This window comes from Coregonus clupeaformis, unplaced genomic scaffold, assembly GCF_020615455.1.
Source record: "Coregonus clupeaformis isolate EN_2021a unplaced genomic scaffold, ASM2061545v1 scaf0848, whole genome shotgun sequence".
NCBI classification, from domain to species: Eukaryota; Metazoa; Chordata; class Actinopteri; order Salmoniformes; family Salmonidae; genus Coregonus; species Coregonus clupeaformis.
In genome coordinates this window covers 140,182-160,644 of record NW_025534303.1, presented here as the reverse complement: position 1 = coordinate 160,644, position 20,463 = coordinate 140,182, and the positions used below count along the sequence as shown (strand labels likewise).

Sequence of the window (20,463 nt, the reverse complement as noted above, 5' to 3'; positions counted from 1 at the left end):
TACTGCTATAGAGGCCATGTCCTTAGTAGGGGGAGGTCAGAATGTGGGAGAGGCGGGGGAAACTACTGCTATAGAGTGCCATGTCCTTAGTAGGGGGGAGGTCAGAATGTGGGAGAGGCGGGAAACTACTGCTATAGAGGCCATGTCCTTAGTAGGGGAGGTCAGAATGTGGGAGAGGCGGGGAAACTACTGCTATAGAGGCCATGTCCTTAGTAGGGAGGTCAGAATGTGGGAGAGGCGGGGAAACTACTGCTATAGAGGCCATGTCCTTAGTAGGGAGGTCTGGGAATGTGGGAGAGGCGGGGAAAACACTGCTATAGAGGCCATGTCCTTAGTAGGGGAGGTCAGAATGTGGGAGAGGCGGGAAACTACTGCTATAGAGGCCATGTCCTTAGTAGGGGAGGTCAGAATGTGGGAGAGGCGGGGAAACTACTGCTATAGAGGCCATGTCCTTAGTAGGGGAGGTCAGAATGTGGGAGAGGCGGGGAAACTACTGCTATAGAGGCCATGTCCTTAGTAGGGGGAGGTCAGAATGTGGGAGAGGCGGGGGAACTACTGCTATAGAGGCCATGTCCTTAGGAGGGGAGGTCAGAATGTGAGAGGCGGGGAAACTACTGAGAGGCCATGTCCTTAGTAGGGGAGGTCTGAATGTGGGAGAGGCGGGGAAACTACTGCTATAGAGGCCATGTCCTTAGTAGGGGAGGTCAGAATGTAGAGAGGCGGGGAAACTACTGCTATAGAGGCCATGTCCTTAGTAGGGGGAGGTCAGAATGTGGGAGAGGCGGGGAAACTACTGCTATAGAGGCCATGTCCCTTAGTAGGGGAGGTCAGAATGTGGGAGAGGCGGGGAAACTACTGCTATAGAGGCCATGTCCTAGTAGGGGGAGGTGAATGTGAGAGGCGGGGAAACTACTGCTATAGAGGCCATGTCCTTAGTAGGGGAGTCAGAATGTGGGAGAGGAGGGAAACTACTGCTATAGAGGCCATGTCCTTAGTAGGGGGAGGTCAGAATGTGGGAGAGGCGGGAAACTACTGCATAGGAGGCTATGTCCTTGAGGGGAGGTCAGAGAATGTGGGAGAGGCGGGGAAACTACTGCTATAGAGGCCATGTCCTTAGTAGGAGGTCAGAATGTGGGAGAGGCGGGAAACTACTGCTATAGAGGCCAATGTCCTGAGTAGGGGAGGTCAGAATGTGGGAGAGGCGGGGAAACTACTGCTATAGAGGCCATGTCCTTAGTAGGGGAGGAGTCAGAATGTGGGAGAGGCGGGAAACTACTGCTATAGAGGCCATGTCCTTAGTAGGGGAGGTCAGAATGTGGGAGAGGCGGGAAACTACTGCTATGAGGCCATGTCCTTAGTAGGGGAGGTCAGAATGTGGGAGAGGCGGGGAAACTACTGCTATAGAGGCCATGTCCTTAGTAGGGAGGTCAGAATGTGGGAGAGGCGGGGAAACTACTGCTATAGAGGCCATGTCCTTAGTAGGGGAGGGTCAGAATGTGGGAGAGGCGGGAAACTACTGCTAAGAGGCCATGTCCTTAGAGGGGAGGTCAGAAGTGGGAGAGGCGGGGAAACTACTGCTATAGAGGCCATGTCCTTAGTAGGGGAGGTCAGAATGTGGGAGAGGCGGGAAACTACTGCTATAGAGGCCATGTCCTTGGTAGGGGAGGTCAGAATGTGGGAGAGGCGGGGAAACTACTGCTATAGAGGCCATGTCCTTAGTAGGGGAGGTCAGAATGTGGGAGGGCGGAAACTACTGCTAAGAGGCCATGTCCTTAGTAGGGGAGGTCAGAATGTGGGAGAGGCGGGAAACTACTGCTATAGAGGCCATGGTCCTTAGTAGGGGAGGGTCAGAATGTGGGAGAGGCGGGAAACTACTGCTATAGAGGCCATGTCCTTAGTAGGGGAGGTCAGAATGTGGGAGAGGCGGGAAACTACTGCTATAGAGGCACATGGTCCTTAGTAGGGGAGGTCAGAATGTGGGAGAGGCGGAAACTACTGCTATAGAGGCCATGTCCTTAGTAGGGGAGGTCAGAATGTGGAGAGGCGGGGAAACTACTGCTATAGAGGCCATGTCCTTAGTAGGGGAGGTCAGAATGGGGGGAGAGGCGGGGAAACTTCCACTGCTATAGAGGCCAAGTGTCCTTAGTAGGGGAGGTCAGAATGTGGGAGAGGCGGGGAAACTACTGCTATAGAGGCCATGTCCTTAGTAGGGGGAGGTCAGAATGTGGGAGAGGCGGGGAAACTACTGCTATAGAGGCCATGTCTCTTAGTAGGGAGGTCAGAATGGAGAGGCGGGGAAACTACTGCTATAGAGGCCATGTCCTTAGTAGGGAGGTCAGAATGTGGGAGAGGCGGGGAAACTACTGCTATAGAGGCCATGTCCTTAGTAGGGGGAGGTCAGAATGTGGAGAGGCGGGGAAACTACTGCTATAGAGGCCATGTCCTTAGTAGGGGAGGTCAGAATGTGGGAGAGGCGGGAAACTACTGCTATAGAGGCCATGTCCTTAGTAGGGGGAGGTCAGAATGTGGGAGGATGGGAATACTGCTATAGAGGCCATGTCCTTAGTAGGGGGGGTCAGAAATGTGGGAGCAGGCGGAAACTACTGCTATAGAGGCCATGTCCTTAGTAGGGGAGGTCAGAATGTGGGAGAGGCGGGGAAACTACTGCTATAGAGGCCATGTCCTTAGTAGGGGAGGTCAGAATGTGGGAGAGGGGGGAAACTACTGCTATAGAGGCCATGTGTCCTTGTAGGGAGGTCTGAATGTGGAGAGGCGGGGAAACTACTGCTAGAGGCCATGTCCTTAGTAGGAGGTCAGAATGTGGGAGAGGCGGGGAAACTACGCTATAGGAGGCCATGTCCTTGTAGGGGAGGTCAGGAATGTGGGAGAGGCGGAAACTACTGCTATGAGGCCATGTCCTTAGTAGGGGAGGTCAGAATGTGGGAGAGGCGGGGAAACTACTGCTATAGAGGCCATGTCCTTAGTAGGGGAGGTCAGAATGTGGGAGAGGCGGGGGAAACTACTGCTATAGAGGCCATGTCCTTAGTAGGGAGGTCAGAATGTGGGAGAGGCGGGAAACTACTGCTATAGAGGCCATGTCCTTAGTAGGGGAGGTCAGAATGTGGGAGAGGCGGGAAACTACTGCTATAGAGGCCATGTCCTAGTAGGGGAGGTCAGAATGTGGGAGAGGCGGGGAAACTACTGCTATAGAGGCCATGTCCTTAGTAGGGGAGGTCAGAATGTGGGAGAGGCGGGGAAACTACTGCTATAGAGGCCATGTCCTTAGTAGGGGAGGTCAGAATGTGGGAGAGGCGGAAACACTGCTATAGAGGCCATGTCCTTAGTAGGGGAGGTCAGAATGTGGGAGAGGCGGGAAACTACTGCTATAGAGGCCATGTCCTTAGTAGGAGGTCAGAATGTGGGAGAGGCGGGGAAACTACTGCTATAGAGGCCATGTCCTTAGTAGGGGAGGTCAGAATGTGGGAGAGGCGGGGAAACTACTGCTATAGAGGCCATGTCCTTAGTAGGGGAGGTCAGAATGTGGGAGAGGTGGGGAAACTACTGCTATAGAGGCCAGTGTCCTTAGTAGGGGAGGTCAGAATGTGGGAGAGGCGGGAAACTACTGCTATAGAGGCCATGTCCTCAGTAGGGGAGGTCAGAATGTGGGAGGCGGGGAAACTACTGCTATAGAGGCCATGTCCTTAGTAGGGGGAGGTCAGAATGTGGGAGAGGCGGGGGAAACTACTGCTATAGAGGCCATGTCCTTAGTAGGGGAGGTCAGAATGTGGAGAGGCGGGAAACTACTGCTATAGAGGCCATGTCCTTAGTAGAGGAGGTCAGAATGTGGGAGCGGCGGGGAAACTACTGGCTATAGAGGCCATGTCCTTAGTAGGGGAGGTCAGAATGTGGGAGGCGGAGAAACTACTGCTGAGGCCATGTCCTTAGTAGGGGGAGGTCAGAATGTGGGAGAGAGCGGGGAAACTACTGCTATAGAGGCCATGTCCTTAGTAGGGGAGGTCAGAATGTGGGAGAGGCGGGGAAACTACTGCTATAGAGGCCATGTCCTTAGTAGGGGAGGTCAGAATGTGGGAGAGGCGGGCCCTAACAGTGATAGTTTCCCACTTAGTAATCACCAGCTGGAGGGACGTTCAAGTAGATTTATCCCAGTCGTATGTGGCATATAAAGTGGGTGCTACCCGTTGAAAAAGGGAAGTTCGTAACGTTGCTCGAGCAATTTGACGAGGTGCTGAAACCCCCTATTCTCAACCCCCGAGAACGGCCTCATATCCGCGGCTATCATCCAAAGACTGTAAAACATAGCCTACCTATCGCTCTGAGTTCCTTTGGCCCGGTTTGAATGCAGAGGGGAGAGGATGTCACGGGATTTCTGGTGTTTCGCCACTCTACGGTTTCCTGGGGTGATGTCGGCGTAAATGTGTCAACATGTTGGAGGTTTTTGGCAGCAGCTATTCTCGCTGTGCAGCAGCGGTATCCTGTTAATGTTTTATCCACAACTACGTCCATCACCGTTGTAATTTACTTGAAAGCCAAACATGTTCCCAAACTGGAGATTTGAACGATGGAGGATCCTCCTGGTTTATCGACCCCACCAATCGCCATCGTACAGAACTAGTTCCCTCACTGCGCCTCATAAAAGGACAGTTTTTGAAATACGCCAATTAAGATTTGAATTTTGATTACTCTAGTTGTTTTAACGGAATAGCCTGAAATGGGTTTTTTCAGCTCAGATTTACTGGAGCCATAGGCCTACCAGCCAGCATAGCCTATAGGCCTGGTTTGGTTATTCCAGAAGTCCCCGTGCCCAACGGGACACCCCTACTGGATGGGAACGTGTGTGGGGGTGCTCAGTCTTCCAGGGCTGGAAGTCGTATGGTTGGAAGCGTCTCGTAGTTGTTTGCTCAGACTGTCCTCCTCCTCTCGGCTCTGTTTACACTCTCTCCAGTCTGCCCTCTCCGGGACGTTCAGTACCGCCTCGCTGGCCAACACCTCCCTACACCACACACACACACACACACACACACACACACCACACACAGACACACACACACACACACACACAGACACAGAGAGAGAAAGACACACGTTAGTAACTGTTTTTAGTAGTGATGCAATGATTCACCGATACGCATCGGTCCCCGAATCAAATGTTTAAGACCCCTAACAGATCCAAATGTAGCATGCGTCGGTCAGGAAATAGGTTGAGACGTTACAGAGCGTCGGTCAGGAAATAGGTTGAGACGTTACAGAACGCTGGTTCAGGAAATAGGTTGAGACGTTACAGAGCGCTGGTTCAGGAAATAGGTTGAGACGTTACATAACCCTGGTTCAGGAAATAGGTTGAGACGTTACAGAACGCTGGTTCAGGAAATAGGTTGAGACGTTACATAACCCTGGTTCAGGAAATAGGTTGAGACGTTACAGAACGCTGGTTCAGGAAATAGGTTGAGACGTTACAGAGCGCTGGTTCAGGAAATAGGTTGAGACGTTACATAACCCTGGTTCAGGAAATAGGTTGAGACGTTACAGAGCGCTGGTTCAGGAAATAGGTTGAGACGTTACAGAACGCTGGTTCAGGAAATAGGTTGAGACGTTACAGAACGCTGGTTCACTATTTCTGTTTCTGCATATTACATTCTTTCTACCTTCTGAAAACACCTCATCTTTTGTGACAACTGCAGTGTGGAACTGCATGTAACTGTGTTGACAGTCATTGATCTACAGTGAGGGAAAAAAGTATTTGATCCCCTGCTGATTTTGTACGTTTGCCCATTGACAAAGAAATGATCAGTCTATACTTTTAATGGTAGGTTTATTTGAACAGTGAGAGACAGAATAACACAAAAATCCAGAAAAACGCATGTCAAAAATGTTATAAATTGATTTTGCATTTTAATGAGGGAAATAAGTATTTGACCCCCTCTCAATCAGAAAGATTTCAGGCTCCCAGGTGTGTTTTATACAGGTAACGAGCTGAGATTAGGAGCACACTCTTAAAGGGAGTGCTCCTAATCTCAGTTTGTTACCTGTATAAAAGACACCTGTCCACAGAAGCAATCAATCAGATTCCAAACTCTCCACCATGGCCAAGACCAAAGAGCTCTCCAAGGATGTCAGGGACAAGATTGTAGACCTACTCACAAGGCTGGAATGGGCTACAAGACCATCGCCAAGCAGCTTGGTGAGAAGGTGACAACAGTTGTGGTGCGATTATTCAAAATGGAAGAAACACAAAAAGAACTGTCAATCTCCCTCGGCCTGGGGCTCCATGCAAGATCTCACCGTGGAGTTGCAATGATCAGGAGAACCTTGAGGAATCAGCCCAGAACTACACGGGAGGATCTTGTCAATGATCTCAAGGCAGCTGGGACCATAGTCACCAAGAAAACAATTGGTAACACACTATGCCGTGAAAGGGGGACTGAAACCTGCAGCGCCTCAAGGTCCCCTGCTCAAGAAAGCACATATACAGGCCCGTCTGAAGTTTGCCAATGAACATCTGAATGATTCAGAGGAGAACTCGGGAAAGTGTTGTGGTCGGATGAGACCAAAATCTCAACTTCCCCCGTGTTTGGAGGAGGAGGAATGCCACCCATGACCCAAGAACACCATCCCCGCCGCCAAACACGGAGTTTGAACATTATGCTTTGGGGGTGTTTTTCTGCTAAGGGGGACAGGACAACTTCACCACATCAGAGGGGACGAGGACGGGGCCATGTACCGTAAATCTTGGGTGAGAACTTCTTCCCTCAGCCAGGGCATTGAAAATGGGTCGTGGATGGGTATTCCAGCATGACAATGACCCAAAACACACGGCCAAGGCAACAAAGGAGTGGCTCAAGAAGAAGCACATGAAGGTCCTGGAGTGGCCTAGCCAGTCTCCAGACCTTAATCCCATAGAAAATCTGTGGAGGGAGCTGAAGGTTCGAGTTGCCAAATGTCAGCCTCGAAACCTTAATGACTTGGAGAAGATCTGCAAAGAGGAGTGGGACAAAATCCCTCCTGAGATGTGTGCAAACCATTTAGCAGATGCTTTTATCCAAAGCGACTTACAGTCATGTGCGCATACATATTTACGTATGGGTGGTCCCGGGGATCGAACCCACTACCCTGGCGTTACAAGCGCCGTGCACTACCAGCTGAGCTACAGAGGACCACATACGACTGAACAGTAGTCCAGCTGCGACAAAACTAGGGCCTGTAGGACCTGCCGTGTTGATAGTGCTGTTAAGAATGCAGAATAGCGCTTTATTATGGACAGACTTCTCCCCATCTTAGCTACTGTTGTATCAATATGTTTTGACCATAACAGTTTACAATCCAGGGTTACTCCAAGCAGTTTAGTCACCTCAACTTGCTCAATTTCCACATTATTCATTACAAGATTTGGTTGAGGTTTAGGGTTTGGTGAATGATTTGTCCCAAATACAATGCTTTTAGTTTTTGAAATATTTAGTACTAACTTATTCCTTGCCACCCATTCTGAAACTAACTGCAGCTCTTTGTTAAGTGTTGCAGTCATTTCAGTCGCTGTAGTAGCTGACGTGTATAGTGTTGAATCATCCGCAAACATAGACACATTGGCTTTACTCAAAGCCAGTGGCATGTCGTTAGTAAAGATTTTAAAAAGTAAGGGGCCTAGACAGCTGCCCTGGGGAATTCCTGATTCTACCTGGATTTTGTTGGAGAGGCTTCCATTAAAGATCACCCTCTGTGTTCTGTTAGACAGGTAACTCTTTATCCACAATATAGCAGGGGGTGTAAAGCCATAACACATAGGTTTATCCTTGAAAGATGCACATCATTAGTTTCTAGGTGATATCACACATGATGTGTGTGTGTGTGTGTGTGTGTGTGTGTGTGTGTGTGTGTGTGTGTACCTGCCAAACTGCAGAGGGAAGTTTTTCAGAATGCGGTAGAAGAGTTTCTCTCCGGAGTCCAGCTCTACGTAGAAGTACGGTGTCCCTGGAGGAGCAATCTGATACAAACACAAACAAATGATTACCTTCTATCATAACCAAGCATTATCATAAAATATGTCAAAGCGACTTAGTCATGTGTGCATACATTTTACGTCTGGGTGGTCCCGGGAATCGAACTCACTATCCTGGCGTTGCAAACGCCATGCTGTACCAACTGAGCTACAGAGGACCACAAACAGTTTCAGCTCCTAGCATTATCATCACCTATCAGTGTTAGTTTCAAGCATTATCAACTAGCATTGTTACCAACTAGCATTGTTATCAACTAGCATTGTTACCAACTAGCATTGTTACCAACTAGCATTACTATCATAAGCTAAAAACGAAATACATGTTTTTAAACTCTTGTAAGAACGTTTCAGATGAACTACATGTTCACACATTAGGTGGTTCTCCAATAGAATGTGTTCCCGCATATAAATACTTGGGCATTTGCATTGATACGGATGTGACGTTTAAGAAACATATAGCTGGTTAAGAAGCTAAGATTTTAAGTTGGCTTTTTCTACAGAACAGATGGCGCCCTTCTCTAAGCAGTAGGAAGCAGATTATTCAGTCAACCTTTTTATCTGTTCTTGATTATGGTGATATTATTTATCAAAGTGCAGCTGCTACTACTCTTAACCCTTTGGATGCCGTCTACCATAGTGGCCTTCAACACAGTGGCCTCCATTAATACCATAGTGGCCTTCAACACAGTAGCCTCCATTAATACCATAGTGCCCTTCAACACAGTGGCCTCCATTAATACCATAGTGGCCTTCAACACAGTGGCCTCCATTACCACCACAGTGGCCTTCAACACAGTGGCCTCCATTAATCCCATAGTGCTTCAACAGTGGCCTCCATTAATACCATAGTGGCCTATTAATACCATAGTGGCCTCACCACAGTGGCCTCCATTAATACCATAGTGGCCTTCAACACAGTGGCCTCCATTAATACCATAGTGGCCTTCAACACAGTGGCCTCCATTAATACCATAGTGGCCTTCAACACAGTGGCCTCCATTAATACCATAGTGGCCTTCAACACAGTGGCCTCCATTAATACCATAGTGGCTTTCAACACAGTGGCCTCCATTAATACCATAGTGCCCTTCAACACAGTGGCCTCCATTAATACCATAGTGGCCTTCAACACAGTGGCATCCATAGTTTCAACACATTACATACCATAGAGCCCTTCAACACAGTGGCCTCCATTAATACCATAGTGGCCTTCAACACAGTGGCCTCCCATTAATACCATAGTGGCCTTCAACACAGTGGCTCCATTAATACCATAGTGGCCTTCAACACAGTGGCCTCCATTAATACCCATAGTGGCCTTCAACACAGTGGCCTCCATTAATACCATAGTGGCCTTCAACACAGTGGCCTCCATTAATACCATAGTGCCCTTCAACACAGTGGCCTCCATTAATACCATACTTCAAACAGTGGCCATTCCCTTCAACACAGTGGCCTCCATTAATACCATAGTGGCCTTCAACACAGTGGCCTCCATTAATACCATAGTGGCCTTCAACACAGTGGCCTCCATTAATACCATAGTGGCCTTCAACACAGTGGCCTCCATTAATACCACATAGTGGCCTCCATTAATACCATGGTTCATTTCAACACAGTGGCCTCCATTAATACCATAGTGGCCTTCTAACACAGTGGCCTCCATTAATACCATAGTGGCCTTCAACACAGTGGCCTCCATTAATACCATAGTGCCCTTCAACACAGTGGCCTCCATTAATACCATAGTGCCCTTCAACACAGTGGCCTCCATTAATACCATAGTGCCCTTCAACACAGTGGCCTCCATTAATACCATAGTGGCCTTCAACACAGTGGCCTCCATTAATACCATAGTGGCCTTCAACACAGTGGCCTCCATTAATACCATAGTGGCCTTCAACACAGTGGCCTCCCATTAATACCATAGTGGCCTTCAACACAGTGGCCTCCATTAATACCATAGTGGCCTTCAACACAGTGGCCTCCATTAATACCATAGTGGCCTTCAACACAATGGCCTCCATTAATACCATAGTGGCCTTCAACACAGTGGCCTCCATTAATACCATAGTGGCCTTCAACACAGTGGCCTCCATTAATACCATAGTGGCCTTCAACACAGTGGCCTCCATCATTCTTAAATGGAAGAAGTTTGGAACCAACAAGACTATTCCTAGAGCTGGCCGCCCGGCCAAACTGAGCAATCGGGGGAGAAGGGCCTTGGTCAGGGAGGTGACCAAGAACCCTATGGTCACTCTGACAGAGCTCCAGAGTTCCTCTGTGGAGATGGGAGAACCTTCCAGAAGGACAACCATCTCTGCAGCATTCCACCAAACCAGGCCTTTATTGTAGAGTGGCCAGATGGAAGCCACTCCTCAGTGAAAGGCACATGACAGCCCACTTGGAGTTTGCCAAAAGGCACTTAAAGGACTGTCAGACCATGAGAAACCAGATTCTCCTGTCTGATGAAACCATCCCTACGGTGAAGCATGGTGGTGGCAGCATCATGCTGATGAAACCATCCCTACGGTGAAGCATGGTGGTGGCAGCATCATGCTGTGGGGCCAAGACAATTCAGGAGTGGCTTCGGGACAAGTCTCTGAATGTCCTTGAGCGGCCCAGCCAGAGCCCGGACTTGAACCTGATCGAACATCTCTGGAGAGACCTGAAAATAGATGTGCAGCGACGCTCCCCATCCAACCTGACAGAGCTTGAGAGGATCTGCAGAGAAGAATGGGAGAAACTCCCCAAATACAGGTGTGCCAAGCTTGTAGCGTCATACCCAAGAAGACTCGAGGCTGTAATCGCTGCAAAAGGTGCTTCAACAAAGTACTGAGTAAAGGGTCTGAATACTTATGTAAATGTGATATCAGTTTTTTATTTTTAATAAATGTGCGAATATTTCTAAAAACCTGTTTTTGCTTTGTCATTATGGGGCATCGTGTGTAGATTGATAAGGAAAAAAAAACAATTTAATCCATTTTAGAATAAAGGCTGTAACGTAACAAAATGTGGAAAAGGTCAAGGGGTCTGAATACTTTCCGATTGCACTTGTATATATCTAAACACTACCAGTCAAAAGTTGAGACTCAATCAAGTGTTTTCCTTTATTTTTACTATTTTCTACATTATAGAATAATAGTGAAGACATCAAAACTATGAAATAACACATATGGAATCATGTGGTAACCAAAAAAGTGTTAAATAAATCAAAATATATTTTATATTTGAGATTCTTCAAATAGCCACCCTTTGCCTTGATGACAGCTTTGCACACTCTTGGCATTCTCTCAACCAGCTTCATGAGGTAGTCACCTGGAATGCATTTCAATTAACAGGTGTGCCTTCTTTAAAGTTAATTTGTGGAATTTCTTTCCTCCTTAATGCGTTGGAGCCAATCAGTTGTGTTGTGACAAGGTAGGGGGGTATACAGAAGATAGCCCTATTTGATAAAATACCAATTCCATATTATGGCAATAACAGCTCAAATAAGCAAAGAGAAACAACAGTCCATCATTACTTTAAGACATGAAGGTCAGTCAATATGGAACATTTCAAGAACTTTGAAAGTTTCTTCAAGTGCAGTCGCAAAAACCATCAAGCGCTATGATGAAACTGGCTCTCATGAGGTCCGCCACACGAATGGAAGACCCAGAGTTCATTAGAGTTACCAGCCTCAGAAATTGCAGCCCAAATAAATGCTTCACAGAGTTCAAGTCACAGACACATCTCAACATCAACTATTCAGAGGGGACTGTGTGAATCAGGCCTTCATGGTCGAAAAGCTGCAAAGAAACCACTACTAAAGGACACCAATAATAAGAAGAGACTTGCTTGGGCCAAGAAACACGAGCAATGGACATTAGACCGGTGGAAATGTGTCCTTTGGTCTGGTGTCCAAATTGGAGATTTTTGGTTCCAACTGCCGTGTCTTTGTGAGACACGGTGTGGAGTGAAACGGATGATCTCCGACGTGTAGTTCCACCGTAAAGCATGGAGGAGGAGGTGTTATGGTGCTTTGCTGGTGACACTGTCTGTGATTTATTTAGAATTCAAGGACACTTAACCAGCATGGCTACCACAGCATTCTGCAGCGATACGCCATCCCATCTGGTTTGGGCTTAGTGGGACTATCATTTGTTTTTCAACAGGACAATGACCCAACACACCTCCAGGCTGTGGAAGGGCTATTTTACCAAGAAGGAGAGTGATGGAGTGCTGCATCAGATGACCTGGCCTCCACAATCCCCTGACCTCAACCCAATTGAGATGGTTTGGGATGAGTTGGACCGCAGAGTGAAGGAAAAGCAGCCAACAAGTGCTCAGCATATGTGGGAACTCCTTCAAGACTGTTGGAAAAGCATTCCTCATGAAGCTGGTTGAGAGAATGCCAAGAGTGTGCAAAGCTGTCATCAAGGCAAAGGGTGGCTATTTGAAGTATCTCAAATATAAAATATATTTTGATTTGTTTAACACTTTTTTGGTTACAACATGATTCCACATGTTATTTCATAGTTTCGATGTCTTCACTATTATTCTACAATGTAGAAAATAGTAAAAATAAAGAAAAACCCTTGAATAATGTAAGTAAGCATTTCACTGTAATGTCTACACCTGTTGTATTCGGCGCGTGTGGCAAATAAAATGTGATTTGATTTGAGTCCAAACTTTTTACTAGTAGTGTATATCTATAGCGATAGCAATCTATATACTTTTTTATTTTTTTATTTTATTTAACCTTTATTTAACCAGGTAAACCAGTTGAGAACAAGTTCTCATTTCCAACTGCGACCTGGCCAAGATAAAGCAAAGCAGTGTGATAAAAACAACAACACAGAGTTACATATGGGGTAAAACAAAACAAAGTCAAAAATACAACAGAAAATATATATACAGTGTGTGCAAATGTAGCAAGTTATGGAGGTAAGGCAATAAATAGGCTATAGTGCAAAATAATTACAATTAGTATTAACACTGGAATGATAGATGTGCAAGAGATGATGTGCAAATAGAGATACTGGGGTGCAAATGAGCAAAATAAATAATATAGGGATGAGGTAGTTGGGCGGGATAATTTCAGATGGGCTGTGTACAGGTGCAGTGATCGGTAAGGTGCTCTGACAACTGATGCTTAAAGTTAGTGAGGGAGATAAGTGTCTCCAGCTTCAGAGATTTTTGCAATTTGTTCCAGTCATTGGCAGCAGAGAACTGGAAGGAATTGCGGCCAAAGGAGGTGTTGGCTTTGGGGATGACCAGTGAGATATACCCGCTGGAGCGCAGACTACGGGTGGGTGTTGCTATGGTGACCAATGAGCTAAGATAAGGCGGGGATTTGCCTAGCAGTGATTTATAGATGGCTTGGAGCCAGTGGGTTTGGCGACGAATATGTAGTGAGGACCAGCCAACAAGAGCGTACAGGTCACAGTGGTGGGTAGTGTATGGCGGGCTTTGGAGACAAAACGGATGGCACTGTGATAGACTACATCCAATTTGCTGAGTAGAGTGTTGGAGGCTATTTTGTAAATGACATCGCCGAAGTCAAGGATCGGTAGGATAGTCAGTTTTACGAGGGGCATGTTTGGCAGCATGAGTGAAGGAGGCTTTGTTGCAGAAATAGGAAACCGATTCTAGATTTAACTTTGGATTGGAGATTCTTAATGTGAGTCTGGAAGGAGAGTTTACAGTCTAACCAGACACCTAGATATTTGTAGTTGTCCACATACTCTAGGTCAGACCCATCGAGAGTAGTGATTCTAGTCGGGTGGGCGGGTGCAAGCAGCGTTCGGTTGAAGAGCATGCATTTAGTTTTACTAGTGTTTAAGAGCAGTTGGAGGCTACTGAAGGAGTGTTGTATGGCATTGAAGCTCGTTTGGAGGTTTGTTAACACAGTGTCCAATGAAGGGCCAGATGTATACAAAATGGTGTCGGTCTGCAGAGGTGGATCTGAGAGTCACCAGCAGCAAGAGCGACGTCATTGATATACACAGAGAAAAAGAGTCGGCCCAAGAATTGAACCCTGTGGCACCCCCATAGAGACTGCCATAGGTCCAGACAACAGGCCCTCCGATTTGACACATTGAACTCTATCTGAGAAGTAGTTTGTGAACCAGGCGAGGCAGTCATTTGAGAAACCAAGGCTATTTAGTCTGCCAATAAGAATGCGGTGGTTGACAGAGTCGAAAGCCTTGGCCAGGTCGATGAAGACGGCTGCACAGTACTGTCTATTATCGATCGCGGTTATAATATCGTTTAGGACCTTGAGCGTGGCTGAAGTGCACCCATGACCAGCTCGAAACCGGATTGCATAGCGGAGAAGGTACGGTGGGATTCGAAATGTCGGTGATCTGTTTGTTGACTTGGCTTTCAAAAACTTTTGAAAGGCAGGGCAGGATGGATATAGGTCTGTAACAGTTTGGATCTAGAGTGTCACCCCCTTTGAAGAGGGGGATGACCGCGGCAGCTTTCCAATCTCTGGGGATCTCAGACGTTACGAAAGAGAGGTTGAACAGGCTAGTAATAGGGGTTGCGACAATTTCGAGGCTAGTTTTAGAAAGAAAGGGTCCAGATTGTCTAGCCCAGATGATTTGTAGGAGTCCAGATTTTGCAGCTCTTTTAGAACATCAGCTGTCTGGATTTGTGTGAAGGAGAAGCGGGGGGTTATGGGCAAGTTGCAGCGGAGGGTGCAGAGCTGGTGGCCGGGGTAGTGGTAGCCAGGTGGAAAGCATGGCCAGCCGTAAGCAAAATGCTTGTTGAAATTCTCGATTATTGTAGATTTATCGGTGGTGATAGTGTTTCCTAGCCTCAGTGCAGTGGGCAGCTGGGAGGAAGTGCTCTTATTTTCCATGGACTTTACAGTGTCCCAAAACTTTTTGGAGTTAGTGCTACAGGATGCAAATTTCTGTTTGAAAAAGTTAGCCTTTGCTTTCCTAACTGCTTGTGTATATTGGTTCCTAACTTCCTGAAAAGTTGCATATCGCGGGGCTATTTGATGCTAATGCAGTACGCCACAGGATGTTTTTGTGCTGGTCAAGGGCAGTCAAGTCTGAGGAGAACCAGGGGCTATATTTGTTCTTAGTTCTGTATTTTTTGAATGGGGCATGTCTATTTAAGATTGAGAGGAAATTACTTTTAAAGAACAACCAGGCATCCTCTACTGACGGAATGAGATCTATATCCATCCAGGATACCTGGGCCAGGTCAATTCACGAAGGCCTGCTCGCTGAAGTGTTTTTGGGAGCGTTTGACAGTGATGAGGGGTGGTCGTTTGACCGCGCGACCCGTTACGGACGCAGGCAATAAGGCAGTGATCGCTGAGATCCTGGTTGAAGACAGCGGAGGTGTATTTAGAGGGTAAGTTAGTCAGGATGATATCTATGAGGGTACCCATGTTTACGGATTTAGGGTTGTACCTGGTAGGTTCGTTGATAATTTGTGTGAGATTGAGGGCATCTAGTTTAGATTGTAGGATGGCCGGGGTGTTAAGCATATCCCAGTTTAGGTCACCAAGCAATACGAACTCTGAGGATAGATGGGGGCAATCAATTCACATATGGTGTCCAGGGCACAGCTGGGGCTGAGGGGGGTCTGTAGCAAGCGGCAACAGTGAGAATTTATTTCTGGAAAGGTGGATTTTTAGAAGTAGAAGCTCAAACTGTTTGGGCACAGACCTGGATAGTATGATAGAGCTCTGCAGGCTATCTCTACAGTAGATTGCAACTCCACCCCCTTTGGCAGTTCTATCTAGACGGAAAATGTTATAGTTGGGGATGGAAATTTCAGAATTTTTGGTGACCTTCCTAAGCCAGGATTCAGACACTGCTAGAACATCAGGGTTGGCAGAGTGTGCTAACGCAGTGAATAACTCAAACTTAGGAAGGAGGCTTCTGATATTTATGTGCAGAAAACCAAGACTTTTACGGTTACAGAAGTCAACAAATGATAGTTCCTGGGGAGTAGGAGTGATACTGGGGGCTGCAGGGCCTGGGTTAGCCTCTACATCACCAGAGGAACAGAGGAGGACTAGAATAAGGATACGACTAAAGGCTTTAAGAACTGGTCTTCTAGTGCGTTGGGTACATAGAATAAAGGGGGCAGTTCTCCGGCGTTGTAGAAAAGATTCAGGGCATTATGTACAGAAAAGGATATGGAAGGATATGAGTACAGTTCAGGTAACCCTAAGCGTTGGGTAACAATGAAAGAGATAGCGTCATTGGAGGCACCGATTGAGCCGGTCTCGGCGTGTATGGGGGGAGGAACAAAGGAACTATTTGAGGCAGTTTGAGAGGGACTAGGGGTTCTACAGTGAAATTGTATAATAAGAACTAACCCAAACAGCAATAGGCAAGGCATAATTGACATGGGAGAGAGGCATAAAGCAATCACAGGTGTTATTAGAGAGAGCTAAGACAACAACTGGAAATAGCGATAACGTTTGGGCTAAGACTAAACAGAATAAACAGGACAGGGTACCGTGTAAAGGAACAGTCCAGCAGGCATCAGCTGTGCAGCTGAGTGATCATAAGGTCCAGTGAACAGCAATATGTGAGTCCAGAGCAGTTCAAATTGGTGCTTCAGCACAGCTAGCAGGGAGCACAGTTGTAGTTTGCGTGTGCTAGCGGGCCGGGGCTGGCAGATGGATCTTCGTGGTCGTCGCAACTGGAAGCCTGATGAAACCACATCAGACTATTTCGGTCTGGCAAACCAGTCGTGTTGGATCGGCGGGGCTCAGTGTCAACACTAGGAGGTCCCGTCCGGTTGACAGAGAGGTAGATAGCCGGGAGCTGGGCCTGAGGCTAGCTCAAGGCTAACTGGTGCTTGCTATAGGGCAATGGTAATCAGCCAACAACAGGTTGCAGCTAGCTAGCTGGTTGCGATGATCCGGCGCTAGGGTCCAGTGACTCCGGCAGAAAGTCCAATAAGCTCTGGGTCGATAGCACGCTGGGTCGATAGCACGCTGTGCAGACTGGCCGACGAATTGTCCAGGCTAGAGCTAGAGCTGGCTGGTGGATAGTGTAGGCCACGGACAGTGGTGAAGACGCTAACGGTGACTAATAGCAGGTAGCCATTTAGTTGCGGCTACACTAGTATCAGCTTACGGTTCTTGATGAAAGTTATAAAGAAATAATAGAATCCTTTCCACGTTGGGTGAGGCGGGTTGCAGGAAAGTATATTTAGTTAAAGAATGAAAAGTAAAAATTGAGAGATATATACAAAATAGACAAAAAAAAACAAGAAACGGGATATTTACACAAGGACGATGAAATAAAAGCGACCGCACTGCTACGCCATCTTGGATTGAAAAAATATATTGGATTATAAATATATATCATGTTTATATTTATATTGTATTATACACGGCATATTTGGAAAAGAGACCCAAGTCTCAATGTCTTCAATGTCTAAAATAACAAAACATTAGCATCGTTATCCCCTAGCATCGTTTTAGATAACAGCAAACACTTAATTTGCACAGAAGTAGATAGCTAGTTATGCTAACGTTAGCTAGCTAACCAAACCAGAATGTGTAGAATACCATGGCTGATTTCCTCTATATTCAACTCATTTCCCACAATGATTTGAAATCACAACAGGACATCCATTACATTTAGCTACTGTTTTTGCTGTAGTTCTCAAGACAAAAGATTTAAGGAAATGATCCCAATTCTAGTAGTATCAGCTTGTGACTAGTTCCCGTTGAAGAACATGGATCAGTATCCTTGGTTAGATCTAATAGCTGTTTGGTAGTGACATGACCTCTGACCTGGCTGATCTGTTGTTATTGTCTTAGAACAGTTTATTTGGGTTTTTCTTCCCATATAAACCAAATGTATTATACCTACAACCCAAATATGTGTTTTATATTGAAACATCTTTAATTAGGGTCAAAATCAAACAAGAATTTTTAAAAATGATTAACCGTAGTTAACTACAGAAAACCATGAGATGAAGTGGATATATTTTTGAAATAATTTGACAGCCCTAATTATTAGCTAATAAACAAGTCAACGTGGGTGTATTTCATAGGTACCAAACGGAAGCAAATGGGCCGAAACAGGGAGGGACCTACCTGAACTTGTCCAATAAGAAACTAGTTCTTTGCTAAACGTTTTCCGTTGCAAAACACTTTGATAAAGTGTGCAGTAATGAATACACCCCAGGAGTGTCTCCTGTATGAGGTCTCTGTGTGTCTCCTGTATGAGGTCTCTGTGTATCCTGTATGAGGTCTCTGTGTCTCCTGTATGAGGTCTCTGTGTGTATCCTGTATGAGGTCTCTGTGTGTACCTGTTGGAGGTCTCTGTGTGTACCTGTTGGAGGTCTCTGTGTGTACCTGTATGAGGTCTCTGTGTGTACCTGTTGGAGGTCTCTGTGTGTATCCTGTTGGAGGTCTCTGTGTGTACCTGTATGAGGTCTCTGTGTGTCTCCTGTATGAGGTCTCTGTGTCTCCTGTATGAGGTCTCTGTGTGTATCCTGTATGAGGTCTCTGTGTCTCCTGTATGAGGTCTCTGTGTTATCCTGTATGAGGTCTCTGTGTGTATCCTGTATGAGGTCTCCTGTAAGAGGTCTCTGTGTCTCCTGTATGAGGTCTCTGTGTCTCCTGTATGAGGTCTCTGTGTGTCTCTTGTATGAGGTCTCTGTGTGTACCTGTTGGAGGTCTCTGTGTGTCTCCCTGTTGGAGGTCTCTGTGTGTCTCCTGTTGGAGGTCTCTGTGTGTCTCCTGTATGAGGTCTCTGTGTCTCCTGTATGAGGTCTCTGTGTGTCTCCTGTATGAGGTCTCTGTGTCTCCTGTATGAGGTCTCTGTGTGTATCCTGTTGGAGGTCTCTGTGTGTATCCTGTATGAGGTCTCTGTGTGTACCTGTTGGAGGTCTCTGTGTGTATCCTGTTGGAGGTCTCTGTGTCTCCTGTATGAGGTCTCTGTGTGTATCCTGTATGAGGTCTCTGTGTCTCCTGTATGAGGTCTCTGTGTGTATCCTGTATGAGGTCTCTGTGTCTCCTGTATGAGGTCTCTGTGTGTACCCTGTATGAGGTCTCTGTGTGTACCTGTTGGAGGTCTCTGTGTGTCTCCTGTTGGAGGTCTCTGTGTGTCTCCTGTTGGAGGTCTCTGTGTGTCTCCTGTATGAGGTCTCTGTGTGTATCCTGTATGAGGTCTCTGTGTGTCTCCTGTATGAGGTCTCTGTGTGTCTCCTGTATGAGGTCTCTGTGTGTATCCTGTATGAGGTCTCTGTGTGTATCCTGTATGAGGTCTCTGTGTGTATCCTGTATGAGGTCTCTGTGTGTATCCTGTATGAGGTCTCCTGTATGAGGTCTCTGTGTCTCCTGTATGAGGTCTCTGTGTCTCCTGTATGAGGTCTCTGTGTGTCTCTTGTATGAGGTCTCTGTGTGTACCTGTTGGAGGTCTCTGTGTGTCTCCTGTTGGAGGTCTCTGTGTGTCTCCTGTTGGAGGTCTCTGTGTGTCTCCTGTTGGAGGTCTCTGTGTGTCTCCTGTATGAGGTCTCTGTGTGTATCCTGTATGAGGTCTCTGTGTGTATCCTGTATGAGGTCTCTGTGTGTATCCTGTATGAGGTCTCTGTGTCTCCTGTATGAGGTCTCTGTGTCTCTTGTATGAGGTCTCTGTCTCCTGTATGAGGTCTCTGTGTGTACCTGTATGAGGTCTCTGTGTGTATCCTGTATGAGGTCTCTGTGTGTCTCCTGTATGAGGTCTCTGTGTCTCCTGTATGAGGTCTCTGTGTCTCCTGTATGAGGTCTCTGTGTCTCCTGTATGAGGTCTCTGTGTGTACCTGTATGAGGTCTCTGTGTGTATCCTGTATGAGGTCTCTGTGTCTCCTGTATGAGGTCTCTGTGTGTCTCCTGTATGAGGTCTCTGTGTGTCTCCTGTATGAGGTCTCTGTGTCTCCTGTATGAGGTCTCTGTGTGTATCCTGTATGAGGTCTCTGTGTGTACCTGTTGGAGGTCTCTGTGTGTCTCCTGTATGAGGTCTCTGTGTCTCCTGTATGAGGTCTCTGTGTGTATCCTGTATGAGGTCTCTGTGTGTACCTGTTGGAGGTCTCTGTGTGTCTCCTGTATGAGGTCTCTGTGTGTCTCCTGTATGAGGTCTCTGTGTCTCCTGTATGAGGTCTCTGTGTGTCTCCTGTATGAGGTCTCTGTGTGTACCTGTTGGAGGTCTCTGTGTGTACCTGTTGGAGGTCTCTGTGTGTCTCCTGTATGAGGTCTCTGTGTGTATCCTGTATGAGGTCTCTGTGTGTCTCCTGTATGAGGTCTCTGTGTGTATCCTGTATGAGGTCTCTGTGTGTACCTGTTGGAGGTCTCTGTGTGTATCCTGTATGAGGTCTCTGTGTGTATCCTGTATGAGGTCTCTGTGTGTCTCCTGTATGAGGTCTCTGTGTGTACCTGTTGGAGGTCTCTCTTTGTCTCCTGTATGAGGTCTCTGTGTGTATCCTGTATGAGGTCTCTG

The 20,463-nt window shown here is 46.9% G+C and overlaps 1 protein-coding gene across 1 annotated transcript in view; it reads right to left on the bottom strand.

The window, feature by feature from the left end:
* Nucleotides 1-4,409: 4,409 nt before the first annotated feature.
* The window catches only part of LOC121553692 (CWF19-like protein 1), a 52,838-nt gene continuing 36,784 nt past the window's right edge, over nucleotides 4,410-20,463 (bottom strand). The window contains 3 exon segments of the mRNA XM_041867010.2: nucleotides 4,410-4,902; nucleotides 4,905-5,011; nucleotides 7,899-7,996. Of these exon segments, the coding sequence (XP_041722944.2) occupies nucleotides 4,802-4,902; nucleotides 4,905-5,011; nucleotides 7,899-7,996 (306 nt within the window). The 3' untranslated portion in view covers nucleotides 4,410-4,801.